This window comes from Agrilus planipennis, unplaced genomic scaffold (genome assembly GCF_000699045.2).
Source record: "Agrilus planipennis isolate EAB-ADULT unplaced genomic scaffold, Apla_2.0 scaffold153, whole genome shotgun sequence".
In the NCBI taxonomy this organism is placed as follows: domain Eukaryota; kingdom Metazoa; phylum Arthropoda; class Insecta; order Coleoptera; family Buprestidae; genus Agrilus; species Agrilus planipennis.
Window position 1 is genome coordinate 298,846 of NW_020438996.1, and position 16,449 is coordinate 315,294.

Genomic DNA, 16,449 nt, shown 5'->3' on the forward strand with positions numbered 1-16,449 from the left:
ACACGTACCTCCACTCATTCCTATCCTGAGCTAAACTTCGCATTTCCCTAAAACTAGAACAGCCCACATCCTTAACTATCTGCGAATAGTAATCTAATCTAGGTCTACTTCTTCCCCTCCTAACTCCTGTTTCTGCCTCTAAAAAACAATAAAAAATACAAAACTAATACGAAGGTAAATAAAATTAATGCTAAATCATGTTTGGATTTGTATATGTTTGTTTCGTTAATACTACATCCCTCCAACTGCATTCGGTTCGGAGATATTCAAAATGGCACAAAATACTGTAAACATCAAATTTTCTGAACAAAGTGAAATAACTCAAAAACAGTATGACTTAAGCTAGATGTAATATTAAACTGATATTTATTTCTTTTAGGGATTTAAAGTAGTATACAGGGTGTTCCATCCAAAATAATAAAGTTAGAGTGTATTTTCCAGAACAGTTAAACGACTTATCATCATTTGTACATTCTATATATGAGCAAAAGCGTAATTTAAACAGTAATTTCAAGGAAATCGTTTTTATGAATCAGTCAGGATACAAAAAAAAAATGTTCGTAAAAACCAGCTGAAAGATATGAAGGAAAATTAATATTGAATTGCGTCACTTTTGTAGTAGCTACGCGTTAATTTTGACACATGGTTTAATTTTATTCCAAGTTTTCAATTATTTTATGGACACTTTAAATGCAATATCATACACATATTTGTATTTTATACACTTCTACTTATCGAAAAATTAGGAGCATTGACTTTTGTGACAATTTATTAATATTTAACAAAAGGGACTTGTTAAATTAGGATGAAATAGTTATTTAATGAAAGATCTAATTGCGTTGAGTACCATCTGTACAAGTTTTTTTTGCCATTATTCTTTGGTTTTCTGTTGAGATCTTTTAGTTATAACAGGTTTAGAAGGCCCTGCTTTATACTCATTGTGATCTATGTTTGATGTTATTTTTTGATTATTGACACTTCTATTTTCTTTCTGTTCAACATGAATTATTGGTACTTTTCGATTCTTATTGAATTCAATATTTTGAATGGCCACCGGTACTGATTGTCTACTGACCCTCTTAATGCCAGACGGATTTGAACTAGTGGTAGACATTTGTGGAGATGAAATCCAGTCGCTTTCTGTACCCAGTGTTGGTACCTGTTAAGTTACTATTACTGTGATAACGGAAACGAAAAGATTTGAACTTGAAATATGCTTATTGTATGCGTAACTAAAACAAAAAAGATAGTTTTTACCTTCAAGTCGGATTTCCATCGTTTCATCATATCAAGAACATTTTCGGCACCTTTATTTTGTTTTGGATCGTTGGTTATCCAACCATGTATCATAATTTCCGCTGCTGTGATCCTGTTTGCTGGCTCTTTATGCAGCATTCGCTGAAGTATATTAAATCCTTCTGGACTTAATATATTTATATTAGTATATAGAGGATCATTGTTAATAATATCCGTTATCAATTCCTATAGGTGTTATAAATTTTTCTTTAATTTAAACTGTATTATACATTCAAATGTGATGTAGGGTATACTAACTTCTTCGGTAATACCATTAAACGGCATTTGTCCTGCCAGAAGTGTGTACATAATCACTCCGAGAGACCAAATGTCACATTGCTGACTGTAAGTAGGTTTGGTTAACATTTCGGGAGCTTAAAAAATTAAACAGTCGTTTTATTTTAATAAATATTGACTCATATTTTATGCAACGCCCACTTAATTTTCGAACGTTGTTTAGGATGTATAAAATAGCTGATTCTAAAATACATCCTGTAATAGATAAGTATTCTTTTCTATTATTTCATAATTGCAAGTTTTAAAGTTAACTATGTCAACATAGTTACATATTACATTTCCAACGTACTGGCAACAAAACTGTTTAATTGCAGTTATTAATTTTTTCCAAACTGTTCTTAAAAGTGTTCTGCATAAAATATGGCGCCCTACAAGTTGAGCAAATGGTAGACTGAGAAACGTTGAGGTTGTTACAGCACTTCGCACTCGCTTTCAAGGGGGAATCTACTGTTAACTCACATGAGGCTCATATACCTATATATGGTTGTTTTTACTGGTGTGGAGCGATTGATAGAGAGGACTTAAGAGGTGACCTTTAATTGCCACTAATACCTTCACTATCAACCATTCTGCGCGATTGAACATACGAACTTCAGCATGAACACTATACTAGGAGGTCTGTAGCTGGAGTAATAATTTCCCCACTCGTTCTCATGCTAACGTAGTATAAGACTTGCTCGGGTTTAGAGTCTGATAGCCATTACTTTAGCTTGATATTGGGATAGTTACAATCATATATACTCTTAATTCGTACAAGCCATGAAAATGTTTGATCAAACAAATCCCTACACCTACTGCCTAGATATAATCCGCTGGCGCATACACCTGCACCGTTAATCTCAATTTGCTAGAATAGCCCTCCTGCTAGGGTTGCCAGTGGTTAATGTTTAAGATAACTGCCATTTCGTATTAGATTGGAAAATTACGTGATGAACTTTTATTATCAGGTTAATGAAGGAATATTTGTTATAATAATAATATAATACTTATTAGGCCACAGATCTGTCGAACTAATGTAAATATATTAATACTATACTACTAAATATAGTCTATACTATACTATATTATATTACATTATATAGTATTCATATAATTACATTAGTTCGACAGATCTGTGATCTAATAAGTACGGTTTGTCATCTTTGTTATTGTCATCTCTCGTAGCTTTTTGGTTAGAGCATTGGTGCGTTAAGCTAAAGGTCCCGGGTTCGATTCCTGGCGAGCGTATGATAACAGCAACAAATTTTCTCTCATTAACCTTGAGGTAAGTAATAGTGGTTAAGAAATTGAGAATGAATTTTCACATAAATCGGGGTAATTAGTCACTCTCACAATCCGGCTGATGGTTAAAGCGCGAGCAGGTGGTTCAGTGGTTTTATGAGTGCCTTCACATGAAGCGTTCCATTGGTTCGCAGAAGAAGATGCTGCTTTTAATTTGTTTTCAAGTAGTATTGGAAACGCACGTAGCCTTGGTTCTGTTGTTCATTACTGCTTCAGTGACACTGAATTCATCAAATACGCCGTTGAAAAAATATACGTAAAATTTCCTCACTACTAAGGGAGAAGACCACGGTGATATTTGCAACACCGCAAGATTCTATTTCATTGCTCCATCAACCAAACGCACGCTTGTGAAAACTCTTCCTGTTCGACATCAGCATCATGTTGAATGACAATAATTTTAAGTGTTCAGCTATTGATACTTCAGCTGCAATGGTAAGACGTCGAAATGGTTCACGGGTTAGAATATTCAGGTGGCACACAGGTGGACCCAGATTTTTCTCGGCTCAGTAAGTATAGTTTTTCTTCATTTGTTTATTTTTTACCAATGAAAAAACTACAGTATGATAAGGTAGCACAGAATCTTTTCATGTCCAATGCAATAACTTTTTTTTCAATTTATATATACTTAATTATTTATTTATTTAGAAATATACGGGTCAAACTACTCATAAATTGTTTTAAAAACTAAATGTGATCTTATTGTTTTCTATAGCAAAGGAGTTTAAATTATTGTTTAAAGGCATTATCAGTGGTAAGGAATTCAATGTTCAATGATCTTAATAGATTATACTAATTAAATAGTTAGCATTATAGTTATGGAGAATCTCTAAAGGACAAGGGTAACATGCTATAGAAATAATTTCGTGAGTTTATATTTGTCATTTTGATGATAATTTTAGGTTTTCCACCCGCAAACAACTGTAACATCATTGTATAAGGGCAACTTACTTCTTATCGTAGCGAGCACGAGTGTGTTTGTGTGCGATCGGGCACACGTGTGCGTTAACGGCTTATAGATTCGCCGACTAGCCGCGGGCACCTTTTTTCATGTGCGCCGTATTTATAAATGTGTGTGTCGTACCTGTGTTCTGGGAAAGCAGTTAAACAGTTCAAAGAAAAAATAAACTATCCAGACGTTTTCCAGAAAGTTCCCGAAAGTAAACAAAAGAGTATTTAAAGGACGAACGAGATGAAGAGACAAGCGGTAACAAAGCGGAACTTCAGTGGCGGCTCGCGGAGGCATTGAAAAAGGATGGCCATGATCCTGAAATGTTCCTTTTCGAAGGCGAATTATCGCAAATGACGAAAGTTTGGAAAATAAATTGGAAGAAAACAGTAAAAGTTTGGAAATGAAATTGGAAGAACAATTAGAAGAAAATAATAAAAGTTTGAAACGTGAATTGGAAGAAAATAGTAATAGTCTGAAACGTGAATTAGAAGAAAACAGTAGAAGTTTGGAGAATAAATGGGAAGGAAAGTTTAATAAGAATATTCAAGAAACAGAAGAGAAGATAAAAGTGCTGGAAGAATTGATTTTTAATCGAAAGAATAAACCAGTCGAAGGGTATGTGGGCGCATCTAGTACACTCAACGAAGCCAACCAAATCAGCCAAGGAAGAGGTGTAAAGTCAAGAACACGAGTAAAACCACCAACGTTTGAAGGAAAGTCCTCATGGACCACATACCACAAGTAATTTGCGGCGGCTGCTAAGGCGAATAACTAGGCGCCTGAAGAAAAAGCCACTGCGTTGACAGTTGCGCTTCGTGGAGATGCTTGTGACATTTTGAACACCCTTTCCCGGGAAGAATTGGCGGATTATGAACAGTTGGTAAAACGGTTAGAGTTGAGCTACGGCGAGGCTCATTTAAAAGAGGTGTATCACATCCAACTGAAAACCCGTCACCAGAAACCAACGGAATCCCCACAAGAATCCGAGGCCGATATTGCGAGACTGTCTCGACTGGCCTATCCTAATACTCCAGAAGAATTGGTGGAAAGGTTAGCAGTGGAGGCATTTACTGATGGACTTCGGGACAGTGACACTCAACAACGAATACGCCTTGACCGACCTAAGACGCTAGCTGATGCATTGGCTCGTGCATTGGAGTACGAAACTGTTAAAGGGGCCTATAGCAAGCAGGGAAGGGCTCGGCTACTGCGTGAAGAAACGAATTCGTCAGAATCTTTAGAAGAAACCGTCTACCGAATCATCACCATGTTCGAAAAAAAAAACTCGAAAGTTAAGATGTTGGAATTGTGGCGAACTAGGTCATACGAGGAGGCAGTGTGGGAAAAGTGCTCCTTCCCCAAGTACTCGACGTCAACAGCAGGAAAACTAGATAGGCTCGACGTAACGGGGCAAATGTTGGCCCACGGACAAAAAGACCCCGAATTTATCGTATTTACGAAAACCTTGAAGAACCAGAAGGACAGTCTACACCTAGTTGGAAAAATAAATGGACGAAGATGCGTGTTTCTATTGGACACTTGGGTCACTAGGAGCATAGTAAAACCCAGCGTAGTCGAGGGTTCTAACTAGGTCGTGTCGACTAAGTGGGTTCTGCATACGGCTACCGGAGAAAAAGTGGTTGTTCATGACGGAGCCAACGTGTCACTTGAAATCAGTAAGACTATCTTTGACCATCGAGTGCTTGTGGCAGATATTGAAGATGACGTAATTCTTGGGCTGGACGTTTTACAAAAATACGATTTTGACATGAATTTAAGAAGACGCGTTCTGAGACTGGATGACGAATTCTATTTCATCAAAGATAGACAGGAGGCTGTAACCCGAAAAGTAAATCCTGATACAGTACCTGTTGAAATAAGTTAAGTGATTGACGGATATTGTAGGAATCTAACCAGTGAGCAGAAATGCAAAGTGCAACATCTACTTTGTCAGAATGCCGACCTCTTTGAGACTGATAAGAATGGAAAAGGAGGACCAATATCGTAAAACACAAGATCAATACCGGTAATGCGCAGCATATTCGTCAAATACCTAGACGATTGCCTCTGACCAAGAAGGAAGAAGCAGAGCGAATAATTCACGAAATGCAAGAGACCGGCATAATTGAGCCATCCTCAAGTCCATGGATATCACCGGTAGTATTGGTAAAGAAGAAGGATGGGACAACCCGTTTTTGTGTGGATTACCGACAGCTCAACAACCTAACCAAGAAAGACAGTAATCCACTACCACGGATTAATGACACCTTGCATATTCTTTCTGGCTTGAAAATGTTTTCCACCCTCGATTTGAAGAGCGGATACTAGCAAGTTACTTTAGATGCTGCCGACAAGGGAAAGACAGCATTCTCGATCGGCGCAGGCCTATGGCAGTTTACAGTTATGCCTTTCGGGTTGCGCAATGCCCCGGCGACGTTCGAAAGGTTGATGAAGAAAATCTCGAGTGATCAAATTGGAAAGACTTGCTTGGAATACTTGGATGACATCATAGTGATTAGAAGTACCTTTAATGAACACCTGCAGAATTTGCAAGCGGTATTCCAGCGGTTACTTGAGACCAATTTGAAACTCAGTCCGAAAAAGTGATTCAGCGAAGGGCGTGGCCGTGGTTCCAGAGAAGATAAAGCCCGTGAAGAAATTGCCAGTTCCTGAAAATGTCCACGACATAAGGCGCTTCTTGGGATTGTGCACGTATTATCGTCGCTATGCTTATGGATTCGCCAATATCGCCAAATCTTTCACACATTTCACCGAAAGTGACTGCAAATTTTAACTAGGCGAGAGATGCTGGCTGTAGTCAAAGGTGTAGAACATTTTTATAAATACCTACATGGACGAAAATTTACCCTACGCATCGATCATGCAGCTTTAAAGTGGCTTTTGAATTTCAAATAGGATTTTGATGTAGAGCACCGGCCTGGAACCGGACACAAGAATGCCGATGCACTTTCCAGAAGATCTTGTCAAACAGACTGCAAGCAGTGTGATCGAATGGAAGAAAATGAAGAGGCGATTCTCGACGCGTCATGGTAATCGATGACGAGTGGTTACCTGAAAATATACAACACGGCCAAGAAAACGACCCGGACTTGAAGAAGGTGATGGAATGGAAAACAGACGGAATACGACCAACGTGGCAGCAAATTTCATCTTGTGCCCAAGTACTAAAATCGTTATGCGCTCAGTGGAACTCAATGGTTTTGGAGGATGGCATCCTGAAGCGTGTTGAAAGTCCAGATGGAGAGGAAGATAGGAAGCAACTGGTTATTCCTCGAAACAAGGTTAGAGAGGTGTTGCAGTATCTTCATGATAGATCATCTGGTGGCCATTTTGGAGTGAATAAGATGCTTGGGAATGTTCGAGAGCGTTTTTATTGGGTGAACTGTGAGGATGATGTCAAGAATTGGTGCGACAGGATTAAAGAACACTACGATATCAAGGCTACAGCAGGTGGTTACCAAACTGGAGATCTTGTTTGGTTGTATAAGCTTCATCGTCGCCGTGGACTATCACCTAAGTTCCAACAGAATTGGGAAGGACCCTATGAGATAGTGAAAAGGTTTAACGACTTGATTTACCGAATTAAGAAAACTACAAATGGGAAGCCGAAGGTAGTCCATTTTAATCGCTTGGCTCCATTCGCCGGTGCAAATGAAGAGAAGGTGCGGGCCAGATTATTAAGAACTATTCCTTCCGAGCCCACATTCAAAGAGTTTATGAAGGAAGGTCCCGATGTTAACAGGAAATTTGGAGTGACGCAAGAAATCCGACCAAACCTCTTTGCTATATCTAAGGAATATTCTTTGGTCCATTGCGTGGCATGACAAACACCACAATTGACGACAAGGATCAAGGTAAAATGAAAAAAGGAGTAAGTTCTGTAATATACACTATTGAATTAGTAATAAAACGTCAGACAGTTAGGTTCCAATGAGTTCATCAATAACTCTGACAAACGGTTCTGAAATATATAAATTCACCCTACTAATATCAAAGTGCCAGACAAAAGGGTCCAATGGGTTAATTACTCATTAATAAGTTTGCAAAAAAGCGCCAGTGGAAAGTTCCAATGAGTTAATTGCAAAAAGAGCAGTGGTGCCACACAATTAATACATGGTTCAAAACGTATTTCGCAACCTATATGGAAAAAAAGAGAAAAAACAATAAAATTGTTAATAAAATTAATATCATCACAATTACGATGTTCAAAGGGATGAAAATTAGAAAATTTTATATTTTTAGATCAGCGTAACAACTCTAAAATGTCTTACGTACCAGTATTAGAAGCATCTGAGTGCGAAGGTGACCCTTATGGAAACGTGCACTAGAAATATACTTTCTAGCAAACAAAGTAATGTTTACGAGAGACATGTTTTTAGATTAATGAAAGAAGAACAAGGTGAAAAATTTGAAAGATTTTTAGTGAGCTTATGGTGGCAAAGTTCAAAATGTAAATTTACTGATGAAAATCAAAATCTTAATGATCAAATAACCGAGAAGTGCCTTTCTGCAGAATTAACAAAGAAAATACTTTTGTTAGAAAACATAGTAACAGTAGATAAAATAATAACTGAAGCAAATGCTCTTGAAACCGTTGAAAGGCAATTAAACGATTTCAATGAAAAATCAAGTTGCAATATAAAAAAAAACGAACAAAATGAAGAAATTTGGCACGGAGAAGCAGATCGCATGTGTAGTAATGGTAGCACGAATCAAAAAAGTGATGGTAGTAGATGTCCAGCCAAAGATGTACTAGGTCTTAAACAAAAGGAAAGTAGAAAACCCTAGAGAATAAATGAGATTTTAGGATTAATAGAAGAAAGGCAGAAATACAAAAACAGGACAGACGAAGAAGGGCAAAAAACATATAAGTTGGAAATAATTAGGAAGTGTAGGACAGCTAACGAACAGTGGATTGACAGGATGTGTAAAGAAGTAGAAGAAAAGTTTGAAGTAGGTAAAACAGATGAGGCTTACAGTATAATTAAAAGGAATTTTAGAGATGTAGGATGCAGTAGTAACAATATAAGAAATGAGGCAAGGGTCATTTTGATAGAAAATGAGGAAAAGGCAGATAGGTGGAAAGAATATTTAGAGAACCTATACGCTGGCCCTGAGTTAGGAGACATATTACAGAAGGAAGATAGTGTGGAGATAGATGATCTAGGTTATCTCTTAATGAGAGAAGAGTTCGATGTAGCATTAAAAAACTTCAAGAATAATAAGGCGCCAGGTATAGATGGGATACAGGGGGAAATTCTAAAACATGCAGGACAAGAGATTAGATATCGTATGTTTAAGCTAGTTAGTCACATTTACAAGACGCGTTATGCGTAGATTTGCAGATGATACAGCAGTAATAGCATTTGGCAAGGAGGAGTTAGAGACAGGTTTAAATAAAACGGAAGCGGTATTGACAAGACAGTACTGTATCAAAATAAATAAAAGTAAAAGAAAAATACTGGTATGCAAGGGAAGAAACAGTAGAGAAATCGCGAATATAAAGATAGGAGACGAAAAATTAGAAGAAGTGGCCGATTTTAGGTATCTAGGAAGTCAGATAAGTCAGGACGGAAGGAGTAGTAGGGATATAAAGCAGAGGAAAGCGCAGGGTCGTGTCGCCTTCAATAAAAAGAAGTCACGTTTAATTTAGAAATTCGAAAAAGGTTGTTAAAGGTGCGTGTTTGGAGCACGGTGCTATACGGGTGCGAAACATAGACAGTGGGCGCGGCGGAAAAAAAGATTAGAAACGTTCGAAATGTGGTGTTACAGACGAATGATGAGGATACCGTGGATAGAAAAGGTTAAAAATGGAGAGGTATTAGAAAGAGTAGGAGAACAGAGGACTGTATAGAAGTCAATAAGAAATAGACGGGATAGGTTAGTAGGACATCTTTTCAGGCATGAAGGTCTAGTAAGAGGCATATTAGAGACAGAAACGGAAGTTAGGAGGGGTATAGGTAGACCGAGATTAGATTACTGTTCGCAGATAATTAAAGATATGGGTTGTTCTAGTTTTAGGGAAATGCGCAGATTAGCTCGGGATAGGAAATAGTGAAGGTACGTGTCCAAGCAGTCTTAGGACTGACGACCTTATGAAAATGTTGATGAAGAAATGTGATTACAGGGGGCATTTTCAAAAGCAATGCAATATGAATGCTAAAAAAATAATAATACTTAAACCCAGCAACTAATTATTATAAGAAATCTAAGGTTGGGAATCTTAAATGGAGCAAGGTTATAGTGTCAAATTAGCAGAAAGATCCGGATAAAATCATTCAAGCTTACGATTCTAAGAAACCCTTTACAAATAATTGGATCATTTGAGGCAAAAATAACAATAGGAAGTAATAATTTTGAAGCTACATTCTACGTCATATGCAATGGGTCGAGGAATCTGCTAGGGAAAGAAATGGCCATTCGTTTAAAAGTATTAGAGCTAGGATACAATGTTAATTTGGTAAGTGAAGCTCGGTTTTCCAAGTTTAAAGGGATACAATTGGCAATTGTTATTGATAAAGCTTTTAGACCAATTTGTCAACCGTATAGACGGGTACCTATTTCTTTAGAAACTAAAATAAACGATAAAATCTAGGAGTTAATAAAAATGGATATTATCGAACCGGTAAATCAACCCTCATCCTGGGTTTCACCGATAATAACAGTTTTAAAAGGTGACGGAGATGTTCGTATTTGTGTTGATAATCGGTGTACCAATAAGGCAATTGCAAGGGAGCATCATCCATTACCAACAATTGATCCGCTCATTCCTAAATTTAGAAAAGCAAAAATGGTCTCTAAACTTTATATAAAAAATGCATTCCATTATTTTAGGTTATTATGATCCAAACACAAGTAATTGCTGATGCAAGCCTGGTGCGGTTGGGTGCTGTTCTAATTCAGTATGATTCAGGTGGACCGCGTATTATAGCTTACGGGAACAAAAGTTTAACCGATGTTGAAAAACGTTACTACCAAACAGAGAAAGAAGCTCTGGTGATGGTTTGGGCTTTTAAGCATTTTTACATGTATCTATAAGGGAAAATGTATTTGAACTGATTACACATCACAGACTCCTGGAAGTTATTTTTGGAGAGCCATTAAAACCCTGTCTCCGTATTGAGCGCTGGGTATTACGATTGCAAGCCTATAAGTATAAAGTTATTTATAAGCCTGGGAAGCATAATATAGCTGACTGTCTCTCACGATCGTGCAAAATCCAAAACAATGCAATTCTTTAGATGATGAGGGTTACGTCAACCAAATTATAGAGTATACACGGCCATCTACATTATCATAAGACTGTGTAGCTAATGTATAAAAAGATGACAAGGAGCTTCAATTAGTTAGAGACGGTCTTTCGCGGAACTATTGGGATGCTAGTGTCAAAAATACCAGTTATTGGAGCATGAACTTTGACTTCACGACAATATTTTGTTGAGAGGCAATAAAATTGCAATTCCAATAATGCTAAGGCATCAAGTTTTAGGAGCCGCACATGGAGGTCATCCGGGAATAGTAAATATAAAGGTTAGATTATGTACAAATGTTTGGTGGCCTAAAATAGATGAAATTGCTGAAGATGTAGTAAAAAACTGTTGGGATTGTATATTAGTATCGAGGCCAAACCTTCCGAACCCAATGAAGAGACGCGAGCTGTCACTACAGGCTTGAATTGACACCGCCATCGACTTTTTAGGTCCACTGCCCAGCGGGGACTACCTTTTTGTAAACATTTATTACTTTAGTCGGTAAAAAGCAAAAAAATATGAGATACATATCAGCAAACGATACAATAACGGTGCTGAAATAAATTTTTTCGCGAGTAGGAATTCCTAGCAGCATATTACAGCTGATAATGATAGACAATTTGTCAGTCATTAACTTAAAACATTCTGCATAGAATTAGGTATTTAAATCTACCACACAATTCTTTATTGGCATCAACAAAACGGGGAGATCGAAAGACAAAATCGAGATATAATTAAGAGAATAAAAATCAGTCAGGCTCTAAAGACCAATTGGAAGGATGATCTTTAAGAGTATTTATGATGATGTATGATAGTACACCACACGGGTCTACAGGAAAGTCCCCTTCAGAATTATTCTACGGAAGACAATTTAGAGATTTGCTGTCATGCTTAATAGATTTGGAAAATAGGGATATTTACTTAGAAACTGCGGACAAAGATCATCATCATCATCGTAAGGTCGTCAGTCCTAAGACTGGTTGGACACGTACATCCACTCTTTCCTATCTTCGCATTTACATAAAACTACAACAACCCATATCCTTAACTATCTGCGAAAACAGTAATCTAATCGAGGTCTACCTCTACCCCTCCTAACTTCATGCCTGAGAAGGTGTCCTACTAACCTATCCCGCCTATTTCTTATTGACTTCCGTAGAGTCCTCTGTTCCCTTACTCTTTCTAATACCTCTTCATTTCTAACCTTCTCTATCCACGGTATCTTCATCTTTAGCCTGTAACACCACATTTTGAATGCTTCAACCTTTTCTTTTTCGTCGCGCCCACTGTCCATGTTTCGCTCCCGTACAGCGCCGTGCTCCAAACATACACCTTTAACAAACTTTTGCGAATTTCTAAATTAACCGTTCTCGAGTTTAGAAATTATTTTTTTTTATTGAAGGCGACTCTACCTTGCGCTATCCTTTGCTTTATATCCCTACTGCTCCTTCCGTCCTGACTTCCTAGATACCTAAAATCGGCCACTTCTTCTAATTTTTCGTCTCCTATATACGCTCTTTCCATATTTTTTCTTCCCTTGCATACTTTTATTTATTTTCATACAGTACTGTTTTGTCAATACCGCTTCCATTTTATTTAAAACTCTCTCTAACTCTTCCTTGCTATATCATCCGCAAATCTAAGCATACTAATCTTTTGTAACTATATATCTATCCCTACATTTGTACTATCTTTAATGATGTTGATCACGTCTTCGGTGTATAGATAAAAAATAGCGGTGACAGTGTGCATCCCTGCCTGACTTCCTTCCTAGTATTTACATCTCTGCGTTGCATACCCATCTCTATTACTGCCTATTGCTCTTTATACAAGCTAAGTATCACTTTTCTGTCTTTGTAACTCATCCCTACATTTTTAAGTATATTTTGATATATTACTAGCTGTACCCTGCGCGCGTTGCTACGCCACCAACTAAAATGAATTTGATGGAAAGACATGAAACAATATTCAATTCATTTTGAGTCATTTTATTGATTTTGTTCATTTCAAAAAATTGTAACATTGCAGCGTTTCGTTTCAATTAGATATTTAGTGAAGTGTTGTGAGATTTCTTGTTTTTTCCTGTCGAAAATTGGTCATACCAACTCAGAAACCTTATTTGGCTCATGCACAACAACTTTACTAAAGATCATCACATGATCGAATACATAGTTTACAATACTATAAGGGACATACAGACAAACATTCATTTATATATTTATATCGTTTTCTCCCGTAAAGCCATAATGGTCTTCTGCGTTCCTCTATTTCTTCTAAACCCCTAATCTTCCACTAATAGTTCTTCCGCCCTTTTTTCCATCCTCCTATATGCAATTCTAGTTAAGATCTTTGACGCATGGGAAGTTAAACTAATTGTTCTAAATGTCTCGCACCTATCCGCGCTTGTCTTTTTAGTTATGGTTACTACCACGTTCCGTTTATAGTCCTCTGAAACTTTCCCCGTCTCGTGAATGTGGCTAACTAGCTTAAACATACGATCCCTAACCTCTTGAGGGATAAAGATAAAAAAATGAAACGTATGGGTAAATTAAATTATGACAGGAGAAGGAAAGCCATGGATAGAGAGATTGAAGTTGGTGAAAAAGTTTACGTAAAAAACCTAATGAAAGAAAACAAGTTAACGCCCCAATGCAACCCCACACCACATACTGGGGTACGTACCAAAGGCAATGAAATAAATGTTAAAAACGAAGCCACAAGCCAAGAATATAAAAGAAATATAGGTTACTTAAAAAAAGCGGAAGGGACTATAGTTGACAAAGGAAAAGAGTAGAAAGAAGAAAATTCACAAAGAGAAGAAAACGATAACCAAGTAAATGTACGGAGATTAAATTTTGAATTAGAAGTTTATTTACGAATGTTATAGTTAGGGATTGAAATGTTTATGATTAATGTAGTTAAGGTTAAGTTAACTTATGTATATTAAAATTGAATTAACTGTTTATTTTCATAGTTTTGTAATTGTAGTTGAGGATTAAGTTTATACTTAAAATCATTGAAATTAAAAGTAAAGTAAAAAGGAAGAGATGTGGTATTCTGATGTACTCGTATATATGTGTGAAAATAATGTACAAAAGAATGACTAATGAAGATTACGGTTACGGCACAAGGATCTATGGGCAGTACTAGTCGAGAGCCGAGAGAATTTGGATATCTTCCACTGTGTGACGAGATTACTGCACAGACGGATATAAAATTTATTTTCGTAACCGAGGTCCTCACGAACACCACAGTACATAATAGGATAGATTCAAACAGGATTTAGTAAGAAATTAAAAAGACTAGAGCGGGATTGAAAGAAAAGCTATAAGTTAAATGTTCACTAAGGAAAAGTGAAATCTAAAAATTACGAATTGAGCACTATTAAGAAGGGTAGATAAAAGAACAGTTAAGATGTATGTTATTAGAAATGATAATATAAATTTTTAATAAGTGTGAAAAAGGATAGAAAACAGTAAAAGATAGAAGCGAAGATTCCAGAAGTAGACATCACAGACTTAGATACTAACGATACACGAAGAGACAAACAGATTCGGAAAACAGAAATTTGGTATGGAAAATAAAAAGATACAAGCTATGGAAATATTTATATGAAACTACAAATTAGATACAGAAGATAATAAAAACAAATTTCACAGAAAAATTACAATGTTGACAAGGGTGAGTGGGGCAATATACGCCACAACCATTTTGCATTGGCTGTAACGAACAAAGCACTCCTGTGGGTCTCATTCTCTTTGTAAAAATTAAGATTTTCATGTACTAAAAAAGAATGCGAATTTTTTACAATTTGTCAATTGCTAAAGAAAAAATAGTACCTCCTTTTTGTTTTAATAACAAATAAAATTTTCTCCGTTCTTATTAATTCTATTTATTAACAAAGAATATCATTAGGAAGCTTATTGGAAAACACACATATAAAAGAAAAAAGTAACTTCATATTCAACTTTTACTCCAGTCCTTTTCCATCCCAACTAGCATTTTATTTTAAGTTTTCCGCGTTATGAATATTTCTTTTATAAAATTGTTTTTGCACTGATTATACAGTAGCGAGCACCAGTTTGTTTGTGTGCGATCGGGCACACGTATGCGTGAACAGCTTATCGATTCGCCGACTAGCCGCGGGCGCCTTTCTTCATGTGCGTCGTATTTGTAAATGAGTGTGTGGTACCTACGTTCTGGGGAAGCAGTTAAACAGTTCAAAGAAAAAATAAACCATCCGGATGTATCCAGAAGGTTCCCGAAAGTAAACAAAAGAGTATTAAAAGGAAGAAACGATCCGCCAATTCTTCCCGGGGAAAGGGTGTTCAAAATTTCACATGCATATCCACGAAGCACAACGGTCAATGCAGTGACTTTTTCTTCAGGTGCCCAGTTATTCGCCTTAGCAGCCGCCTCGAATTGCTTGTGGTATGTGGCCCATGAGGACTTTCCGTCAAACGTTGGTGGTTTTACTCGTGTTCTTGTATCTATACTGCTTCCTTGGCTGATTTAGCTGGCTTTGTTGAGTGGACTAGATGCGCCAGCATTCCCTTCGATTGGTTTTGTCTTTCCATTAAAAATTAATTCTTCCAGCACTTTTATCTTCTCCTCTGTGTCCTAAATATTCTTATTAAATTTTTCTTTCCATTTATTCTTCAAACTTCCACTGTTTTGTTCCAATTTATTTTCCAAACTTTTACCGTTTTCTTCCAATTCACATTTCAAACATTTACTATTTTCTTTCAATTCACGTTTCAAATTTTTACTATTTTCTTCCAATTTATTTTCCAAACTTTTACTATTTTCTTCTAATTTTTCTAAATTTTTACTGTTTTCTTCTGGTTTGCTTTCCAAACTTTTCATGTTTTGCGACAATTCGTCTTCGAAAAGGAGCGTTTCAGGATCATGACCATTCTTTTTCACGCCTTAGGGAGCCGCCACTGAGTTCCGCTGTCGCATCATCCCGTTCTTCTAATTCTCTTCTTAACTCAGCTACTTTTAATTCGTACAAGTTCTTTGCCATTGTAATGTCTTTTACTCAACCCCACACCTGACACCAGTTGTAACTGAAAAAAAAAACTGTGACTGATAACGACAAAAACTATTTATTTACACTAATTATTAAAGAACTTAAAGACACTATTAAATTATTACTAAACTTAGGTTGTGAATTATTCTATTTATTTACGCTATTGTTGATATATCACTATTCACTGCGCTATTTATTTCACTGCTGTCACTGTCAATTTATTTCTCGATTCACTTCTGCAACGGTCAATTTATTTCTACTCCTTCTCGGCGATCGTCCCTTCCTTTAAATACTCTTTTGTTTACTTTCGGGAACCTTCT

General features: G+C 36.7%; 1 protein-coding gene across 2 annotated transcripts in view; it reads right to left on the bottom strand.

The window, feature by feature from the left end:
* Window positions 1-776: 776 nt before the first annotated feature.
* Window positions 777-16,449, bottom strand: part of LOC108738059 (serine/threonine-protein kinase 33-like) — a 33,861-nt gene continuing 18,188 nt past the window's right edge. For both annotated transcript variants that reach the window (XM_018471284.2, XM_018471283.2), the window contains exons 5-7: window positions 1,555-1,670; window positions 1,258-1,482; window positions 777-1,159 (exon numbers count right to left, since the gene is read on the bottom strand). In XM_018471284.2, coding sequence (XP_018326786.1) covers window positions 872-1,159; window positions 1,258-1,482; window positions 1,555-1,670 — 629 coding nt within the window. In that variant the 3' untranslated portion in view covers window positions 777-871. The remainder of the gene's footprint in view (window positions 1,160-1,257; window positions 1,483-1,554; window positions 1,671-16,449) is intronic.